This window comes from Carcharodon carcharias, chromosome 9, assembly GCF_017639515.1.
Source record: "Carcharodon carcharias isolate sCarCar2 chromosome 9, sCarCar2.pri, whole genome shotgun sequence".
NCBI classification, from domain to species: Eukaryota; Metazoa; Chordata; class Chondrichthyes; order Lamniformes; family Lamnidae; genus Carcharodon; species Carcharodon carcharias.
Genome location: NC_054475.1, coordinates 12345387 through 12363733, shown reverse-complemented (window position 1 = coordinate 12363733; position 18347 = coordinate 12345387). Strand labels below are relative to the sequence as shown.

Here is an 18347-nt window from a genome sequence, read left to right as displayed (position 1 = left end):
ATAAGTGGCTGTTTTCCAGGAAAAACAACTGAGTGCTATTCCAAAGTCTGTTCTAGGGATCTTAAAACTGGATTGTTAACAATTTTTGAGCTGTATCAGATCTTGCTCTTTTTAGCACAAAAGACCAATCCTGTAAGTGAGCCCTTGTTCTCTATGAACCAGTTTAACCTTATACACTCAGTATCTCACAATGTCACATTGTACAAACTTACTTTGTTACTGTAATTTGCTCACTGAAGATACCATAAGTCTTGATGTGGTCTTCTGTTCTTTGAACAACAGAAGAAAAACGATTGTCAGACTGTGGCTTAAGTTAAAATTGTGATTTGAGTTTATTTAGTAATATACTAAATAGTAGCAGAAATTTATCACAGCAAACTCAGTTACTTAACTGAATCAACTACATTACAATTTAAACATTCCTGAATTAGTAAATTTCTGACATAAAACGTTGCATCTGCAAGATTGAAACTAATGACTTTCCATCAATTTATCCTCATGGAACTGACTTCAGTAGATTTGATTCCCGGCCTAAGTATTCTGGCTTTGGTGAATGTGCAACTTCCAGTCTAGGAAGCTATTTTAAAATAAAACGGAATAATATTAACCTCAAATGCTGTGAAGAAAAGAGAAATAAACCATAGACGAAAAACTCCAATTTAATTAAAGGACATTAGTTTAATTCTTGTGCAAAGGGCAGAATTGCCAGCAAACTTTTATAAGTTTTTACAAGTGGGAAGGATTTTGACGAATGAACTGCAGGGACCTTGATGGCCAAAGGAGTGCATTATGTTTGGGCAGGGAATGAAAACTAGGTCACAATCATTGGAGTAGATGATACGCACAGGGGACCTACTTGCTGAAGGGGTTTGAAGAAACAGAAGAAATTGAGGCCATGTCTGGATTTGCAGGTAAAGAGTAGTGTCTTAGTGTAGATCTTCCAAAGGGTATCAGTGCAGCTTAGTGACAACAGGACAGGTGAGGACAAAAAAACATGGCATTCTGGATGATTTGTAATTTCTATATATGGTCTAAATGGAAAGACCATAATGGAGACTATTGAACAGACTCTTGAGATGAAAGATGCGGTTTTAGAGGCAGTGTTCTGAGCTTGAAAGAAAATGGCCTTGATGAAAGAACCATCAAACTATTGGACCCACCTTCATGAGGTTTGCTCCCTACAATACTTTGTGTACTATTTGTTAAACTTAGTTTGTCAAACTAAAGGGGGGAGAAAACCTAAGCTAACTATCATAGTCAGTCAGTGAATCTTTTGTTTTTCAGAGCAAAAATGAACCTGGAAAATCTCAGCAAGCCAGAATTGCTGATGTTCTTCAGTGTGCTTGAAGGAGAACTTGAAGCAAGAGATGTAGTGATTGAAGCATTGCAAGTAAGTGGCCCAGATTTTTCTTTATTTTTCCCACATAAGGTAGGAGCCACAGATTTTATTTTACTTCTCACATAAAAATGTCAGATATTTCAGCTTGTTGCAAGGTAAATTTATTCATTTTAATTGCCATTAAATCATAAATATATGTGTACAGTCATCCCTTTCTCCAGTGTTACGTGGAGTTGTCCTTGTGATGATTTTGTGAATTGACAAAAAGTTAATGATTTTAACACGAGCCACAAACCTACTATAAATATAATTTTAAATATCTGTTACTTCCTTATCACAATATCCCAGAGCTGACAACCTAACTGATACTCACTGGTCAGAAGTATAGGTAGTTGATGTGCTAACCTAATCTACTATGAAGCCATGCAAAAACTACTTTCCATTGTCCTCTTACAGGATGGCACTGGGAGGAAGTGTCTGCTCCCAGCAGATTTCTTTGTTTAATGCAGCATTAAGGAAATGACTGAGGCAAATAGGAAATTCCATTTTTATTCTATATTATGTGGCAATCATACGCAATTTTGAGCTCATCTAATGAGGTACATATTTCTATGATAAAACTTGTTGTTGCAGAGGTTAAGTGATTGTGGGGGGAAAAAACTTTATTTCATACAACCGAGATCTACTGGCTTGATGTGGGATGCTGTTTGTTTTATAGCCATTTAGTTATGCAGAATGTGAGCTGTTTTGTAATTAATCCAGACAGTTGACATTGAAAGTAAGCCTTCAGGTTTCGGATGATTGCTAGTACCAAAACCTGCTGTGCTGAAATTAATGTGTTGCCATATAAAGTCGACAGCTCGCTCGGGACTCGCTCACCATACAAATCTTGCAATCTTTGGCTACTTGATCAAAAGTTGCGGGCAAGCCACTTGACTGTAATGCTTCATTACTGGGTGTCTGGGTTAATCACAGATGATGTCTTGTTCGTCCTTTGAGGTGAAGGTGACGACCGTGTTCATCATCTTCAATGTTTGCTAGGGTCCCAATTGGTATGTAGGTGACTGTTGAGGCCGATCTCTGCCCGAAGGTTTTGCTGCAAATAGGGCAGGATGCCACATACGATTGAGTTCTGGATGAGTTGCTGGCTTGGGATTTCCCCTCCTTGCATTTTCCCTGATTTATGTTTTCAAAGGGAGCTGCATGTTTTTATTTGGTTGTGCCACGTGCAGCAAGTCTGGGCAAGCTTTTCCCAGGATTCGAAGTCCTAATTGAAGCCTTCAGAGTGTCCTTGTAGCATTTCCTTTGACCACTGTGAGAGCGCATTCCAGACTCGAGCTTTCCATTGAAGATTCGTGTGTCTTATTCTCCAATGCATGTGACAACTTTGGCCTCACAATCAAGCACAAAGAAAACTGAAGTATCAGCCTGCTTCAAGAAAGCCCTATCTCGAGCCCAAGGTTTCACACCATGACTAGAACCCATCAGTAGTTCACTTATCTCAGCAGCATGCTCTCTCAATCTGTTTATATGGATGATGAGACGCATGCAAGAATTGCCAAAGCCAAGTGTAGCCTTCAGCATACTTCAAACATCAGTCTGGAAATGAAGAGGAATAAGTCTGCCTACCAAACTGAAAGTCTATACAGCAACAGTCCTGCCCACTCCACTCTGCACATGTGTGACTTGGACTGTGTACCACCATCATGGTGAGAAGTTCATTCTTGCTACGTGAGCAGCCCTAACCCAGTTGTGACTGTCTCAGTATGGTGTGGATGCCTGGCATGCCAGCATGGGTGAGCACCTCCAGTGTCTGGTATTTTGTCCTGCCATCTGATCTTCAGAAACTTTGAAGGCAGCTCAAGTGAAAGTAGTTGAACTTCTCACCATGATGGTGGTACACAGTCCAAGTCACACATGCGCAGAGTGGAGTGGGCAGGACTGTTGCTGTATAGACTTTCAGTTTGGTAGGCAGACTTATTCCTCTTCATTTCCAGACTGATGTTTGAAGTATGCTGAAGGCTACACTTGGCTTTGGCAATTCTTGCATGCGTCTCATCATCCATATAAACAGATTGAGAGAGCATGCTGCTGAGATAAGTGAACTACTGACGGGTTCTAGTCATGGTGTGAAACCTTGGGCTCGAGATAGGGCTTTCCTGAAGCAGGCTGATACTTCAGTTTTCTTTGTGCTTGATTGTGAGGCCAAAGTTGTCACATGCATTGGAGAATAAATCCGTGATACATTGCATGTCCAGCTCTTAGCCAGCAGCCAGTGCAAAGTCATCGGCAAACAGGAAATCGCAAAATATGTCCTTGGAGACCTTCGTCTTTGCCTTCAGTGATGATATATCATGTTCTCTTCAGAGTTGTCCAATTAAGTCTTGGAGTTATGCTTGCAGAGCTACAACTATAAGATCAGCATCTAGCAAAATCATCGGTCTGCTAGTAAAATTTATATCTAATGTCTTAATAGAAGCAAATTACATGCTAATTTATTTAGGTTATATGTAATTTTTAAAGGTTCAGGTTTTGTTGTGTGTAAGTATGGTGCCGTAAGCATGCTTTGGAATTTCATGTTTATTGGTTCTCAAAGTTGTTGCCCTCCTATTCTAGCTGTCTTTTTGCCAAATTCTACTGCACTGGAACACTGCTAATTTGAGGTCTGCATTAGTGAGATTTTTAAAAATTTTGCTTTCTTTGTGGTTGCCCTTTTTATTGAAGCTTGAAGAGTAGTTGTTCACATAAATTTAGATGCGCATATAGTGACAGACATTGTTCAAGATAGCATGTGGGATTGTGATTATGTAGAGGCACAAGGTGACAAGAGTATCAAGTAGGCCATATAGCTAAATAAAACCTCGATTTAGTTCACACCTACGTTCCCTGATTTCTTTCTTCCACTATATTCTTTTCAAAGCTAAAGCTGAAAATCCTGGGACAGCAGAACTCAAACCTAGGAAAAGATACTTCTCTGCTAAAGGAGCAGAAACTTATCAATTATATTCTATAGTCAGGATTTTGTTGAAGACTGGCTTTTCAAAAACTATGTGAGTAGCTTCCGACAAATCTCAGCAGGTTTTAGTGACTGTTCATTGAAATATGTTCACCCGCTTGAATCAGTTCTCCTTTTGCTTGAACTCTTGGTTATCTCAGTATAGTAGAGACTATGTTAGCTTCTAACACAAAGAAATGGTACAGTTATTAATCAAACTTTTATATTAGCTTTGTGTCAGGAACTCGTTACAAAAATGTTGAAGTCCAGAGAATCCCCATTACTTTTCATTTCAAGGTTCCATTTCATGTAGCATACACTGGGACTTGTGGTCCAAGATGTATTTTAATTGGCTAACTTACACTCATTCACATCAATACAGATCTATATGTAATTGTTTTTTTAGCTTGGTTAAATAATTTTTCCAGTTTACGGCCCAACTAGCTGGAATGTAGAAATTGTTTAAACATTAGCATGGACACAATGGGCCAAATGGCCTTCCTATGTGCCATAAACGTTTCAGTATTTCTATGTAGCATATAATACACCCAAGGTTCTGATAAGATCTGAAATGTTGGTTAAGCAGGATTTTTTGTACAGTGATGTTTCCCACCCGGCACCAAAAAAAGTCTACGCGAGCGCATCCTCAACTGCTGGCCAATCTGGTTGAATGGCAGCCCTGTAATCCCAGTAGCACCACCGAGAGCGGTGACCACTGCTGGGACCTAAGGCAGTTTTCTCCCCCCACCCCTCTTGTCCCGATGCTTACCCACTGAGCCTCCGAGTTAAGCTCCAATAGTTGTTTGGAAATAAAGACCAAAACCAAGACAGACTCCTTCAGATAGAGTTTTATTTCTGGTGCATAAAACTCTCGACATGGAGAAATTGCACTTGTTTTCCCCTGTATACATCTAAATGGATAATTAGGTTGTTAACTGATGATTAGCAATTGAACTCCTTGCGAGTTAACTTGCTTCCTTCCCCAACACTCTGGACTGTCCCTGACCTCCTTCCACCGGCCTCAAAATTGCAGCTGAGCAGGAAGCAGACCTTAAGTGACGATTTAAGGGCCTTGATTGGGACAAGGGCAGCCCTCCCCCACAAATTTTCTGACCGGTTGGGAAAGGCAGGTAGTCGACAGGAAGGCCACCCAGAGAATTTTACGGGCTCACCCACCTGCAAAATTTTGTCTGCTAACTCAATTTCTCTCCACTAATTTGGCCAGATCTGCTGAGTATGTCCAGCCTTTTATATTGGGAAAGTAGATATTCCAACTAGCAAGAGTTTAAAATTTAACAGTCAAGAGCAAAAATATTATTAATGCATGTAAATATGCATTCAGAGTTCTGCCAAATGGTTCTGCAAGTTGACACTGTAACCTTTATCAACAATGTGCCTTCATATAGTGTCTCAAGGAATGACTGAAGGATAGAAAATAGGAGTAAATGGAAGTTTTTTTGATTCATAAGTGAAACTAGTGGCATGCTCTGGTGATCTCTATTGCAATCCCTTGTAACATTTTGATAATGAGCTCAGAAGGAACAGTGCAAAATTTTCTGGAGAAAAATTTAAAAATGTGATAAACTGAGGAATGATGCAGGATAGGTGAATGGATAAAAATGTTAGCATATATAGATATGAAATAATATATTTTTCTGACAATGTACTGAGGGTGGAATTGTATACCAAACTAAAATTCTCTTGAATTAGCAGCAGACAAGAGACTTTTATATCTGAACAATTGCCTATAAAAGTCACAAATGTTTATATGAACACAGTACAAAAAGGGGTGATGATGAATCTGTAAAATATATTGATTAGCTGGATTACTTTGTACAATTTTGAACAGTCCTATGTGTTAAAGATATTGGAACCATAGAAAAGATTAAACAGATTTATCATTGTGACAACAAAGATGAGAGAGTAGAATTATAAAAATACAGGAACTCTATTCATTTGAAACAAGATAAGTTAAGGAAGGAGCTCCAAATTTCTAAAGGGCTTGCAAGGGGAAGTGATAAAATGGTTGATTTATTAAAAAGGGGACATAAATATGGAACTGTGGTCTAATAATAGTTGTCATTTTTATAAAAATTTTATCCAGTAATTCTAATTAAGCAGCATCAAATTAATAGGAGTAGACAGCAATACTAGAAGTGTGGTTTTAAATTGTGCCGAAGAAATTTTTCAGGTAAAGTGTTAATAGAATAAGGAATTTTAGAAGTAGATACTAAAGTCAAGTCAATCACAATCTTTAAGCGGGCATTAAATAAATATTCTAGAGGGAAAAGCATTAATAGTAAGCAAAGGACCAGGGAAATGTAATTTGAACAGTTTCTATGTGGACCCAGTACAATAAGTAGGACAGTGAGCCAAATAGATTCCTCTGCTGAATTTGCTGTGATCTACACCATGGTTGTTATACACATTAAAATGCCTATTCATCTTGACAGCATCATCTCCATGGTGATGATTTCAAAACTGCAGTTGGCAGCAGACCAACAGCTAACAGAAGTTAATGAAAACTACTCTTTCCTAATAAAATGCATAAGCAATGGCATAGATTTTAAGCAAAGGGTAGCACAGAAAGTTCCTATGTTTAATTCCAAACTGCAAAACACACACATGAACATCAAAATCATCCTTGATCTGTCAGTTCAGTCACATTTGTGCTTAATGCTTTTGTTTTGCTAAAGGTGGTTTTGATCAACTGAACTGATGTTGATATTGAACACACCACAGAAACAAAATATTCCTAAGTTGGAAGGGAAGAAGGCTAATAGGAGATTTGATAGAGGTATTCAAAATCACAAGGGACTTGGACAGAGTTGATCAGGAGAAACTGTTCCCAGTCATGAAAGGATCGAGAACGAGGGGGCACTGGTCTCTGCTAGTGGGATTCGCTGCCTGAGAGTGAGGAAGGAAGTAGGTTCAATCGAATCATGCAAAAGGGAATTAGACTGTTATCTGAAAAGGAAGAACGTACAGGGTTACGAGGAGGAGGGGGGAAACTGGCACTAAGGGAATTTCTCATTCGGAGAGTGGCTGCAGACATGATGGGCCTAATGGCCTCTTCCTGGGCTGTAACAATTCTGAGACTCAACTGTGAAATTTTGCATTTCTAATTTGTACATGAGTTTTAAAAAAAAAACATGTTCAGTTTCTGTTATGTTAGCAAAGCAGTAGTTTTTAACTGCGCGCAGTATCTGCTCTAACTCTCAAGGTTGTGTTCAGCAAGCTTGGCACAGGTCTTTGCTCTTTAAATTTGTAATAGTTCCTCTTGATGTGCAGTCATTTTTGTATGATGAATTATTTTTGGTTCATAGTTTCTGTTTATGAGCAAGTAGGTCTACTTCCTGTGTTATGCCATGACTACAGTAGCATTTGTAGTTCATGATTACACATTTGGCTAAAAGTGATGAAAATCACTATTTTCGTAGATTTGGGTCAAAATGAGATTCCTGCAGTAGGTTATTATAATTCTCTTTAAACATGAGCTGTTATTGGGCCCTGGGAGAGGTTTCCTGTGCAGGAAACAAAACCAGATGACCACAACCTTTTGTCACATGTGACTATCTCAATTTCTCCATTTGTATCCTGTATTTGCTCCCATATGAATTCAGACAAGATGCATTCCCTTTATACTCTACCACTCTGAGAAAAATATACTAGGGGTGTGATTGTAAAGTTACTAAAGTCCACAGTGGGTTTTGGCTGATCCATAATTTCCTTTGAGATGACTAAAGCTGCTGTCATCTTCAGCCCCGGCCACAAGGTTCATAGTCTAGCCATCAATTAAATCCTCCTCCCTGGCCAGTGCCTCAGGCTGAACCAGATTATTTGAGACTTCAATGTCCTATTCCAACCTGGCTGCCTGTTTCCACCTCCATAACTTCACTTCCTGCCGCAATATCAGATTATTTGCTGACGACGCCCTCATCCATGCCCTTGTTGACCTCTGGACTCAAATATTGTAGATGCTCTCTTGGCAAGCCTTTCATCCACCTCCATAAACATCAACTCATCCAAAATTCTGCTGCTCGTATTCTTTTCAACACCAAATCCTGCTTATCCATCATCTCTCCTTGGCTGAAAACAATTCCAAGAAGTCAGTTCCCCCCAACACCTCCAATTTTAAAATGCTCATCCCCTTGCTGAATTCCTTTCATGGCCTCACGCATCCCTTTCTCACAGCTCCTCGAATTCTGGTCTTTTGTGCATCATCACCCCTCACCTCACCATGCGAGGCTGTCCACCTCTACTTCCCTCCCCACTTTTATAATTACTTTCTCAAAATCCATCTCTTACCAAGCCTTTGGTTACCCCTCCTTTAACTCTGCATCCATTTATATCTAATTATACTTCTGTGAAGTGCCTACAAATCTTTTTCTACATTAAAGGTGTTTTGTAAATTTGTCTTGTTTCTGATGTCTTCCATTTGCAAATAATGCAACACTTCATGTTGAGTCGTCAGCTTGCAACAGTTGATTTAGTTATAAAATATCTTGTATTTTTTAAAGGCAAATGCTTACTGACATTTGAGGAATTCACCAAACTATTCATTTTAAATTCATTTATCCTCAGTGCTATGCAGAGTTTATGTTGCATTAGAAATTCACCATTAGAATTTGAGTATTGCTGAAAAAAGAGACATGTCTAAGCTTTTTGTCATGCACTCATCAGGACACCTGCAAGAATACCTGTATATGGGGAATAATTAGTATTCTTGAGTGTCCTGATGCGTGCAAGATGAAAAGCTTAGACATGTGTCTCTTTTCAGCAATTTTCAAATTCACCGTTAAGCAGTTTCCAATTTTCTGCTTGGAGAAGGAGGTTTCTTGCTAAAACTAAGCTTAATGAATCATACAATTGCTTCTGTTCTGGATGTTGGCTAATTAACAATCAATGCAGGAAGAATACACCCTTTGTTTTTAACCTGTCGTCACATTGCAAGTTTACTTTCTCATTGCTGAAAAATTGAAGATTTCTTATTGCCTTCTATTTCTTCGCTTCTTCTGCAATGAACCAACATGATAGGTAGCTGACCTGCTCTCAAGCGGGTATCAATGCCATGTTCGCAATTAACTCCTGAAGAGCGTGTGAGGGAACTGAGTCTCCAGTTTTTAGTATTGGTTTCCTGATGATCTTTGCATTCTGTGGAGTGAAACATTAGAGGTAACACATTACACTGTTATTGGTTTGGATTGACCATTGCTGTATAGTGAATTGCTGGTGTTGACCACATTACGGACAAGAGGACAGTTCTGCCCATTGAAGCACATAGAGTACCATTCAAAGAAGCCTGAGAGCAGTTTTGGCTGCCTGCTTACACTTCATTTGTTTATAGTGTATAGTAGGAGCAGGCTTCAAAGAAAAATAAAAAGACAGCAAAGTGATAACGGGTTAGTGACTTATTAGCTCTGCTTAATGTACTCAGTATGTTGATTTCAAATAGCACTATGCACAAATCCTGGTTTCTTCAAAATTCCACTGTTCGCAGCCATACATTTCACTCCTGGTGATTTTAGTAATTTTTTGCACGAAAATCAAATTATCCAATATTTTGAATAAAACCCTATAAATAGTGGAGTAGTATGACTAATTAGTGCTAAGTTTTTAAAAAATCTAATTAGCAGCTAATTTAAATTACATAATTAAAAAGAGTATATTGTACTGTCTCCCTGAAGCATCTGTACTGCTTGTGTTCTAACAACTGTGATTTAACTTGTAGGATTGCGCAGTGGAACACAGCACTTTCCTAATAGGGAAATTAGTTGGGTCCTACTGGGCTATGGTCTCGCACTTCCCCAAGGCTGGTTTCTGAATTGCAAGTAAGCACTTGGAATCTGGTCATTTGTCTAGTTTGTTTTTTTTCAAATAATAATTAACAAAAGAACCAGAGGGTGAGGTTAGAATTTATTATATGCAAAGCATTATGATGATCTAGAATGCAATGCCTGAAAAGGTGATAGGGGCAAATTTATTAGTTTCAAAAGAGAGTTGGATGTATACTTGCAAAGGAAAAATTTGCAGAACTATGGTGAAAGAGCAGGGGAATAGGACTAATTGGATAGTTCTTGCAAAAAAACTGGCACAAGTACGATGGGTTGAATGGTCTCCTGTGCTGCATAATTTTTCTGTGCATTAGTAGAACATTCCGATTAGAAGTTATGCACTCATTAAAGAAAATCTGAGGCCAAGAATAAAATACTGATAGAAGCAATCTGTGGTAGCCTAGCCTGAGATTATGTTGATCTTTGAAATACTATGGCTTTTTTGTAACTCTACAAATTTTTGCTTTTATTTGTTATAGTTTTCAAACTGAAAGGTAGCCTAAAAACAGATCAGACATCATACACGTGAATTTAGTTAACGTTTTAGATTCTGACTTCCATTATTGGTTGAAATCTGTTTTTAATACTGGTTATTAATAAAGACAATTTATCATGGGCTCTCAATATCCATCCAAGGAAGGTGGGACTTGGCAAGCCCAAGCACTTGCTTTGTGTCTCTGTTAGTACTGAGTCCTAAGTTGACTCCTGTTTGCTCTTAAATTAGACTTGTCTCCAGATGAGCGAAATGCGTGATCCAAGGATAACTTTTAACCCAAGTATAGAATTCTAAAACATTCCACAATATTGATACACAAATGCCTTTTATGTTGATTCTTATAATATAGAACTCCTGATCCAGGCAAACAATGTTTCCCATCTGTTTACTAATTCTAAACACATTAAATGTAAAAAATCCACTTCCAAAATTCGATTTGAGAGAATAGCTTGCTTTAGTTTAAACCTAGTTACTTTCTTCATAATATTTACATTGGTTACACATTAAATATATATCAATCTGGATTGACATATAATTTTAATCCATAAAAAACTTTGCTAATTCAATTCAACATGTTGGTGTTTTGTGGAGAATTAGGTCCATACTAGCTTTACTCTGGCTTTAATCTTATGTAAATAGAATTGTGATGGTACAATCCATTGTTAGTTTTAAATCTGTTTTCACTTGCTATCATATAACAGCTTATACATCAGTTGATATTTTTGCAAAGTTTCTGAAATGTAATTTTCTGCCCTATTCTCTTAAAATTTCAGTGGTAGTTAAGAGGAGCCACATAGCCCAGGAAATGATTGCAATGTTGCTTTAGTATAGGGAAAAGACGTCAATGTCTTATCCATTACATAGTTGAGGTCTTTTAATGTCATTTACATTGTTCAGGTTAAGGAAAACAGGTGATGGCTATTAATTGTCTTTGAGCACGTATAAATAGGGGATAGCTGGGACACTGTGTGGGAGGCAAACTGTGAGATGAACAAATCAATAAACTCACTGTCAATAAAGAAAAGGTTCTGTGTCTTGGTTTGTGTTTCACCAACTGGCTTGGATCCTATTAACAGAAGGTATAAGTTAGAGTGGCTATGTTTAATTTTTTTTGCTCTACCTGTAAAAATCATTAAGATTCTTCATTATAAAGGCTTTTGTTTAGGCAACATTTTTGTAGAATACAAGGATTTCCCTTTTTCTCTGAGGGATTCTACAATTTGATTTCTGGTATTTATTCCCCAATTCCACTCTGACCTTATCTGCTGTTAATAATGAGGTTATTATGCCTTTCACCAACTATAAAATCCTCAAGATATTTGATCATTGCTGTGTGCTGTGAAACAATGCTCTGAAATCTTTCAAGGACAATTGGAGATGTGCAATAAGTGTTGACCTTGCCAGCAACAATTCCATGAATGATCAAAATAATCATTTAGCTGTTTGGTTGTACAGAAGTTGAGTATTGCTGAAAAAAAGAGACATGTCTAAGCTTTTCATCTTGCACTCATCAGGACACTCACAAGAATACCTATATAACGGGGAAAACAACAATTGACACTGTACATGAAGCAAGTGTTGTTTGGTTGGCAAGTGGTGTTGCTATGGAGATGGTGACTGACAGCTGCCAACCATTGTTTAAGATTGTAGTCGGGCGCGCAATATGGCACATTTGCGCATACTGGAAGCAACATATATACATAGGGCCCTGTTTTTTGCAGACAGCAGAACATGTACATACATTGTGCCTGTTTCAGCTAAACAAAATAAGTGACAGCTGTTCGCTGACTCATTCCTCAGGACAGTTTCTTGACCAATCAGGGTCAAGCTGCCTGGTTTAAATGTTAAACGATGCTTGTCAGTTAATTATCAGTCACCAACAGTGGAACATTCTCCATGGCAATGCCACTTGCCAATCAATCAGCACTCTCTTCACATACAGTATCAATTGTTTTCCCCCTTATATTGGTATTCTTGTGAGTGCCCTGATGAGTGCAGGATGAAAAGCTTAGACATGTCTTTTTTTCAGCAAAAAACATTAATTGTGATTTCATCATGGTTCTCCTGAATGATGAGACGCCATCAAAAAGCACTCTCTGTGCTCTTCTCAATCCATTCCTGCACTTCTAACAAGTGAACATGTCATGATAACGTAGAGAAAGGAAACAAACGTTCTCCCAGTCTAGATAAAATCAGATTATCTGTTTTTAAAAAAAAAATTCTTTAGTACGTTAATGCAGTCCTACAAAGCAACTGTTGTGACACTGAATTCCAGACATCTTTTTATATTTCTCCTTTTTGATCCAATATTTTAAATTTATGAATGAAGCTTTGTGCTCTATGGGCTACATTTCCCATAAGTGGTGGCTTCTTTCACACTACCAGCAGAATAAAGTATTAGTACATTACATGGTATAGTGTTTCTGCCCTTAAAAGGCTGCTTCCTCCAACCTACTTAGAAGCACCATGGGAAACCATTTGTATTTATAAATATCTCATCAAAACATGAATACTTACTTGCAAAAGTATTTTAAGGTTCTGTCTGAATTTGGGCAAAAGCATTCACACCAACAATTGTGATGCTCCTGGGAATTCTTTGTAACTGGAATATAGTGAAACCCTGTAAATGCTCACTGCATGTGCTCCATTGCATCAAATACCTTGAAAATGTACAAACCTTATCTCTGTTTATTCCAATGCACTTGAACAACTCTTAACATATTGAAGTGCTATAGCCTTGTGGTCAGATTCATCTCTTCTGTGTCTCACCGTCTACTTGCCACTATACATGTCATGTAGCTTCTGTTTAGTGAATGATTATGTTCTAATAATGGCCACACATCTATTAAGCTGTCTAGACAGATTGCACAAAAGAGATTACAACACAGAAATCACATACGTGATGAGTTTTCTAGACTATTTTTGAAGTACATTATGACGTAATGTAGTCCACTTCTGTGGTTCAGCAACTAAATTTTTTTTTCTCTCTCTCCATTACTGGTACTTAGTCCAAAACCTGCTGCAGCTTTGTAGTTTCATTCATAAGGAGATGCCAAGCAAAAGCCACTGATGTCCCCCACAGGGAAGGAATTTGCCCCAGTTTTGCAGTTTCAAAGCTCCTGGTACGTACCTGCTTCAGAGCAGTAATGTTAGCCTGGAATATCCTGAGAAAGTGGAGCTAAAAAAAATCTCCCTTTGAAAACAAATTTTACTTGAAGAAATGAAGAATATAAAAGAAAATTACTCAACTTTTCTTTCAGCTACAATATTTTCAAGATACTTAATATAATTTCACCCTCCCAGTAAATGTTCTTTAATCTTAAAAGAAACCATGTTATATGTGAATAACTTGATAACTATTTGATTGCTGGAGTGTCATCAGGAACCTGTCATTGAATTAAGTCGGAAGCTGATCTGAATGTCAATCCTGAGTGACAGGACCATTCAACAACTGACCGTGAAACTGTGACCATTTGGAATTTCTATTTACAGATGGTTTATTTTTTCAAACTAAACTCTGGAGAAGTTATTTCACTCTTGTGCTCCCATCTATATGGGAGTTCAATTGCTAATTATCAATTAACAACCTAAGTACCCATTTTGATGTTTAAAAGGGAAACCACCCAGTGCACAGGGGACGTGGGGAGGGAAGAGGACCTCCTTGTGAACCTGCTCCTGGGCCTGGCCAAGTTGGCCATCAACAGGTGCAGGCAGCGGGCAATCATGAGGGCCATCTGGCCTGATTGTCCTGACTGTTTGCCTCTCTTCCACAGCTAATTTCATGGCCGAATGCCCTTGGAGAGGCAAGCGATTGAGGTCTTCCTCCATGCCCGATGGGCACTGTGTGGTCTGGAGTGTTTTATTGACCCTCTTAATCACATTTTAATTTGATGTTTGTAAGTTTCCTTTTAAGAGTTTTTCTCTTTGCAGTACCCCTTTTAAGGGGCTGCTTTTTAAAATCCGTCCCTTATGTTAATTTAGTTTAATTGGTTTAGTCAAAAGAGCAAGAAGGAAAACAGGTGAGGCAAGTTCTCTCTGGGGAGTTTTATGCACCAAAAAACAAAACTCTGTTTGAAGAAGCCAGTCTTGGAGCCAGATTTAGAGATGATAATACCCTAAGATCTTTAAAAAGGGTAGTGATTCCCTGGAAGATAGCTGGAGTCGATACTTCATCAGCACAGACGTAGTGTCCAGTGAAATACCATTACGGTTGAGCAGACCATTGATGGAGAAAGTGGAAATGAAGTTGGACGTGGAAAAATGACAAGGCCATTGTATTTGCATAAATTGTAAATCCACAGGTTTTCCAATCTGGACACTACTGTATTCCTTTAATGAAACCTAATCTTTCTACTAAGGAAATTAAAGAAGTGCTATTCGCATCAGGTTATAAGAATTTGCAGGACAAAAAGCCAATTGTGTTAAAATTGCATTGGTGGTTTGCCCACCTCTCTCCCAAAGATTAAAAAATTTGCTAAGGGTTGCAGGAATAAAAGATGGAGAGTACACTAAACTTATAGAGGAGATAAGTGCTAGGTGTGATATATAAAATACAGAAGGACACCATCTTGGCCGATTAGTGAGCCTGCCCGTAGCAAGGGATTTCAATTAAGTTGTGATGTTGAATTTAAAGGTGTGGGATAAAGAAAAGAACATTTTTATTTTGTAAATTTGGCAACAAGGTTTAGCCAGTCAACAATCATATTCATTAGAGAAAAGAAAATAATTGTGGATCTGGTTATGGAAAAGTGGATAGGGACCAGATTGGGACCACTGGTAAAATTTCTCACTGATAATGGTGGGGGGAAGAGGGGTGGTTTGCTAACTGAGTTTCAGGATATGTGAGAAAACATGAATATAATAGTTATGAATACAGCAGCAGAAAGCCCTTTTAGTAACAGTGTGTGTAAAAGGAATTGCGTGGTGATAGATAAAATGCTTCGTAAGATTTTAGCAGGTAGACCGAGCTGTAAATTAGCATTGGCTTTAACATGGGCTGTCAGTACCAAGAATTCACTGCAGATAGTTGGGGGCAGTAGTCCATATCGGTTGTTTTTTGTCAGAAATCCAAAAATTCCTTCAGTCCCGAGTGATCATCTCCCAGCTTGGGAGGGAATTAGCTTTACCTTTTCTGAGCATTTAAATGCACTACACATGTGTGGAAGAGCGTTCCTTAAAACCTAAGTTTCAGAGAGAATTCGGTGAGCTCTAAGATACACTGTACAACCATCGGAAACTATTTTTAATCAGGGAGACATGGTATACGATAAAAGAGAAGGACTTAACGAGTGGAAAGGCCCAGGAAAGGTTATAGGTACAGATGGTAAAACAGTCCTTTTGCAGCCTGGAAACCAGACTATTCAGGTATATTCATCAAGGTTAGTTAGCACAGATTACATATTTGCAGGTCTTGAAAGGGTTTTAGGAAGGGATGAGGAACCATGTACTTCTCATTACCATATGCTGCATGATTGTGAGGACCAGGTTGCTGAAGTTGATAGGGTATCTGACGATGGACACAGTAATTCGGATGAACAAGGTGAGGCGATTTGTCCTAGAAGACAACTGCCAAAAGCTGGCACTAAAGTTGCATACTTGCCAGAAGGGGCCAGTCAATGGCGGGATGTGACAATTGTAGATAAAGCAGGGAAGGCCACTGGAAAATATAAAAACTGGTTAAATATACAAGATAAAGGACAGGAGGTTAGACCTATGGATTGGGAACATGAAGTTCAAAAATTGATGGCACGGAAACGTAGTATCTGTTCGGACATGGAGTGGGAGTCTAGGAAGAGATCACGAACTGTTGAAAGAACATCTATAATACCTTAAATATATACCATATGTGTATGTAGTCCTCAGTCCCAGAAGGGAGGAGATCATCACCCTTAAGTGCATCAGCAAAAGGATTGAAGCTTAGCAGGTTTTGGCAAATTGACATACGATAGCGATGTTGTTCCTGCTTTAGTGAAGTGGGGTATGAGGCATGATAGAGGGTGTAGCTAACAAGGTCAAGGAATATGGCACAGACTGGTAATGCTACAAGGAGCAGAAGAACCCATGTGATCGAGAAGTCTTTGTAGCTTCAAACAAATTGGACAATAAATTAATAAAGGTTGCCAAACAGTAAGAACTACATAGTTGTAAAGAATTTGGGATATACACAGGTGCCAGTAAGGGACAACCAGCTCTATCTCATTAATGGATATGTACAGAAAAGGTGCTCTCTGATGGGACTTATAAAGCTAAAGCCAGGCTAGTGGCACGAGGGTTTGAAGAAAAATTGGATGACCAGGAGTAGATTCATCTACGGCAAGAAAAGTTATTCTGAAGATCTTATTGGCTCTGTTAGCTACAAATGCTTGGGAATGTAAGTTTATTGATATTAAAGCTGCTTTTTTTGCAGGGACATCAACTTCAAAGGGAAGTTTTTCTCCGTCCTCTGAAAGAAGCATCATACGCAGAAGGGACACTCTGGAAGTTAAATGTGTATACAGTTTAGATGATGTCTCCTGAGTTTGGTATTTCTCAGCGAGGTCAGTTTTATTAAAGTTGGGCTGTCTTCAGTTGGAAGCAGACCTGGCAATGTTTTATTGGCACCATGGAAGGAAACTTGCAGGCATCTTTATGATGCGTGTAGACGATTTTTTTGTGGAAAGATAGTAGCGAATTTGAAACAGTTGTCATTAATGGGCTCAGAACAATGTTCAAAATTGGAAGTTAGGCTTCTGGTGTATTTAACTACATTGGATTAGGAATCAGGCAGAGCGGATCATTTTACATCAGCAACCCTACTTGGAGAATGTCAATCCCATTGCAATTGGTCATGGTAGGCCCTCCCAGAAAGATACAGCGGCTTCTGAAATGGAAAAAGAGGAACTCAGGAATCTAATTGGGCAACTCAGCTGGCTAGGCAAACAAACAAGGCCGGATGTCAGTTTTGAGGTTTTGGAATTGAGCACTAAAATGAATGATCCCAAGGTTGAAGAAATCATTCAAGCCAACAAAACATTGATAAAATTTAAAATGGAGCAGTGTGTTTTGAAATTTCCATCTTTGGGTGATCTTAGAAAAATGAAACTGTGTTTATTGATGTCTTATGCAAATCCATGTGATGGATTTTTGAGTTTTTCATGAGGGAAATGGTAAATGTTGCTCATTGGCATAGGAATCTAAAAAGATACAAAGAATTGTTACAAGTACATGTCAGCTGAGGCTCTCTCCCTTGTCAAGGCAGTAGATATGGCATTATTTATATCAAAGATGCTGGCCGAAGTTTTAAATGAAAAAGGGTATCAGCAACAGCACCTATTGAATGTCTTATAGACAATAAGTCATTTTGCGAAAATGTTCACTCTTATGAAGTGCGTTAACGAAAAGAGATTATGAATTGATATTGCAAGCTTAAAACAGATGCAAGAGAATGAGATTGCCAAAATCAAATGGATTGATAGGAGCTGCCAATTATCTGACTACTTCATGAAAAGAGGAGCAAGCTCCTGGAAGTTACCTGAGATCTCTAAAGCGGATCTTTTCCTTTGAGAAGACTAAAAGGAATATTATTTTCATGTGGACATTTGTGTTTTTTAAGGGGGAATAAGATGGATTTATTAAATGGAAAAATATAATATATATTGATATTTGTGTTATGGAAGAGAAGGTCCATCTTTTTTTGTGATTATA

General features: G+C 38.4%; 1 protein-coding gene across 4 annotated transcripts in view; it reads left to right on the top strand.

The window, feature by feature from the left end:
* Positions 1-18347, top strand: part of cttnbp2nlb (CTTNBP2 N-terminal like b) — a 62630-nt gene that overhangs the window by 9034 nt on the left and 35249 nt on the right. Inside the window, exons 2-3 of one of the 4 annotated variants that reach the window (XM_041196330.1) lie at positions 1285-1390; positions 13673-13786. In XM_041196330.1, the coding sequence (XP_041052264.1) occupies positions 1292-1390; positions 13673-13786 (213 nt within the window). In that variant the 5' untranslated portion in view covers positions 1285-1291. Of the gene's footprint in view, positions 1-1284; positions 1391-13672; positions 13787-17070; positions 17201-18347 lie in introns of those variants that run through there. The other 3 variants (XM_041196333.1, XM_041196331.1, XM_041196332.1) reach the window with 3 other exon arrangements.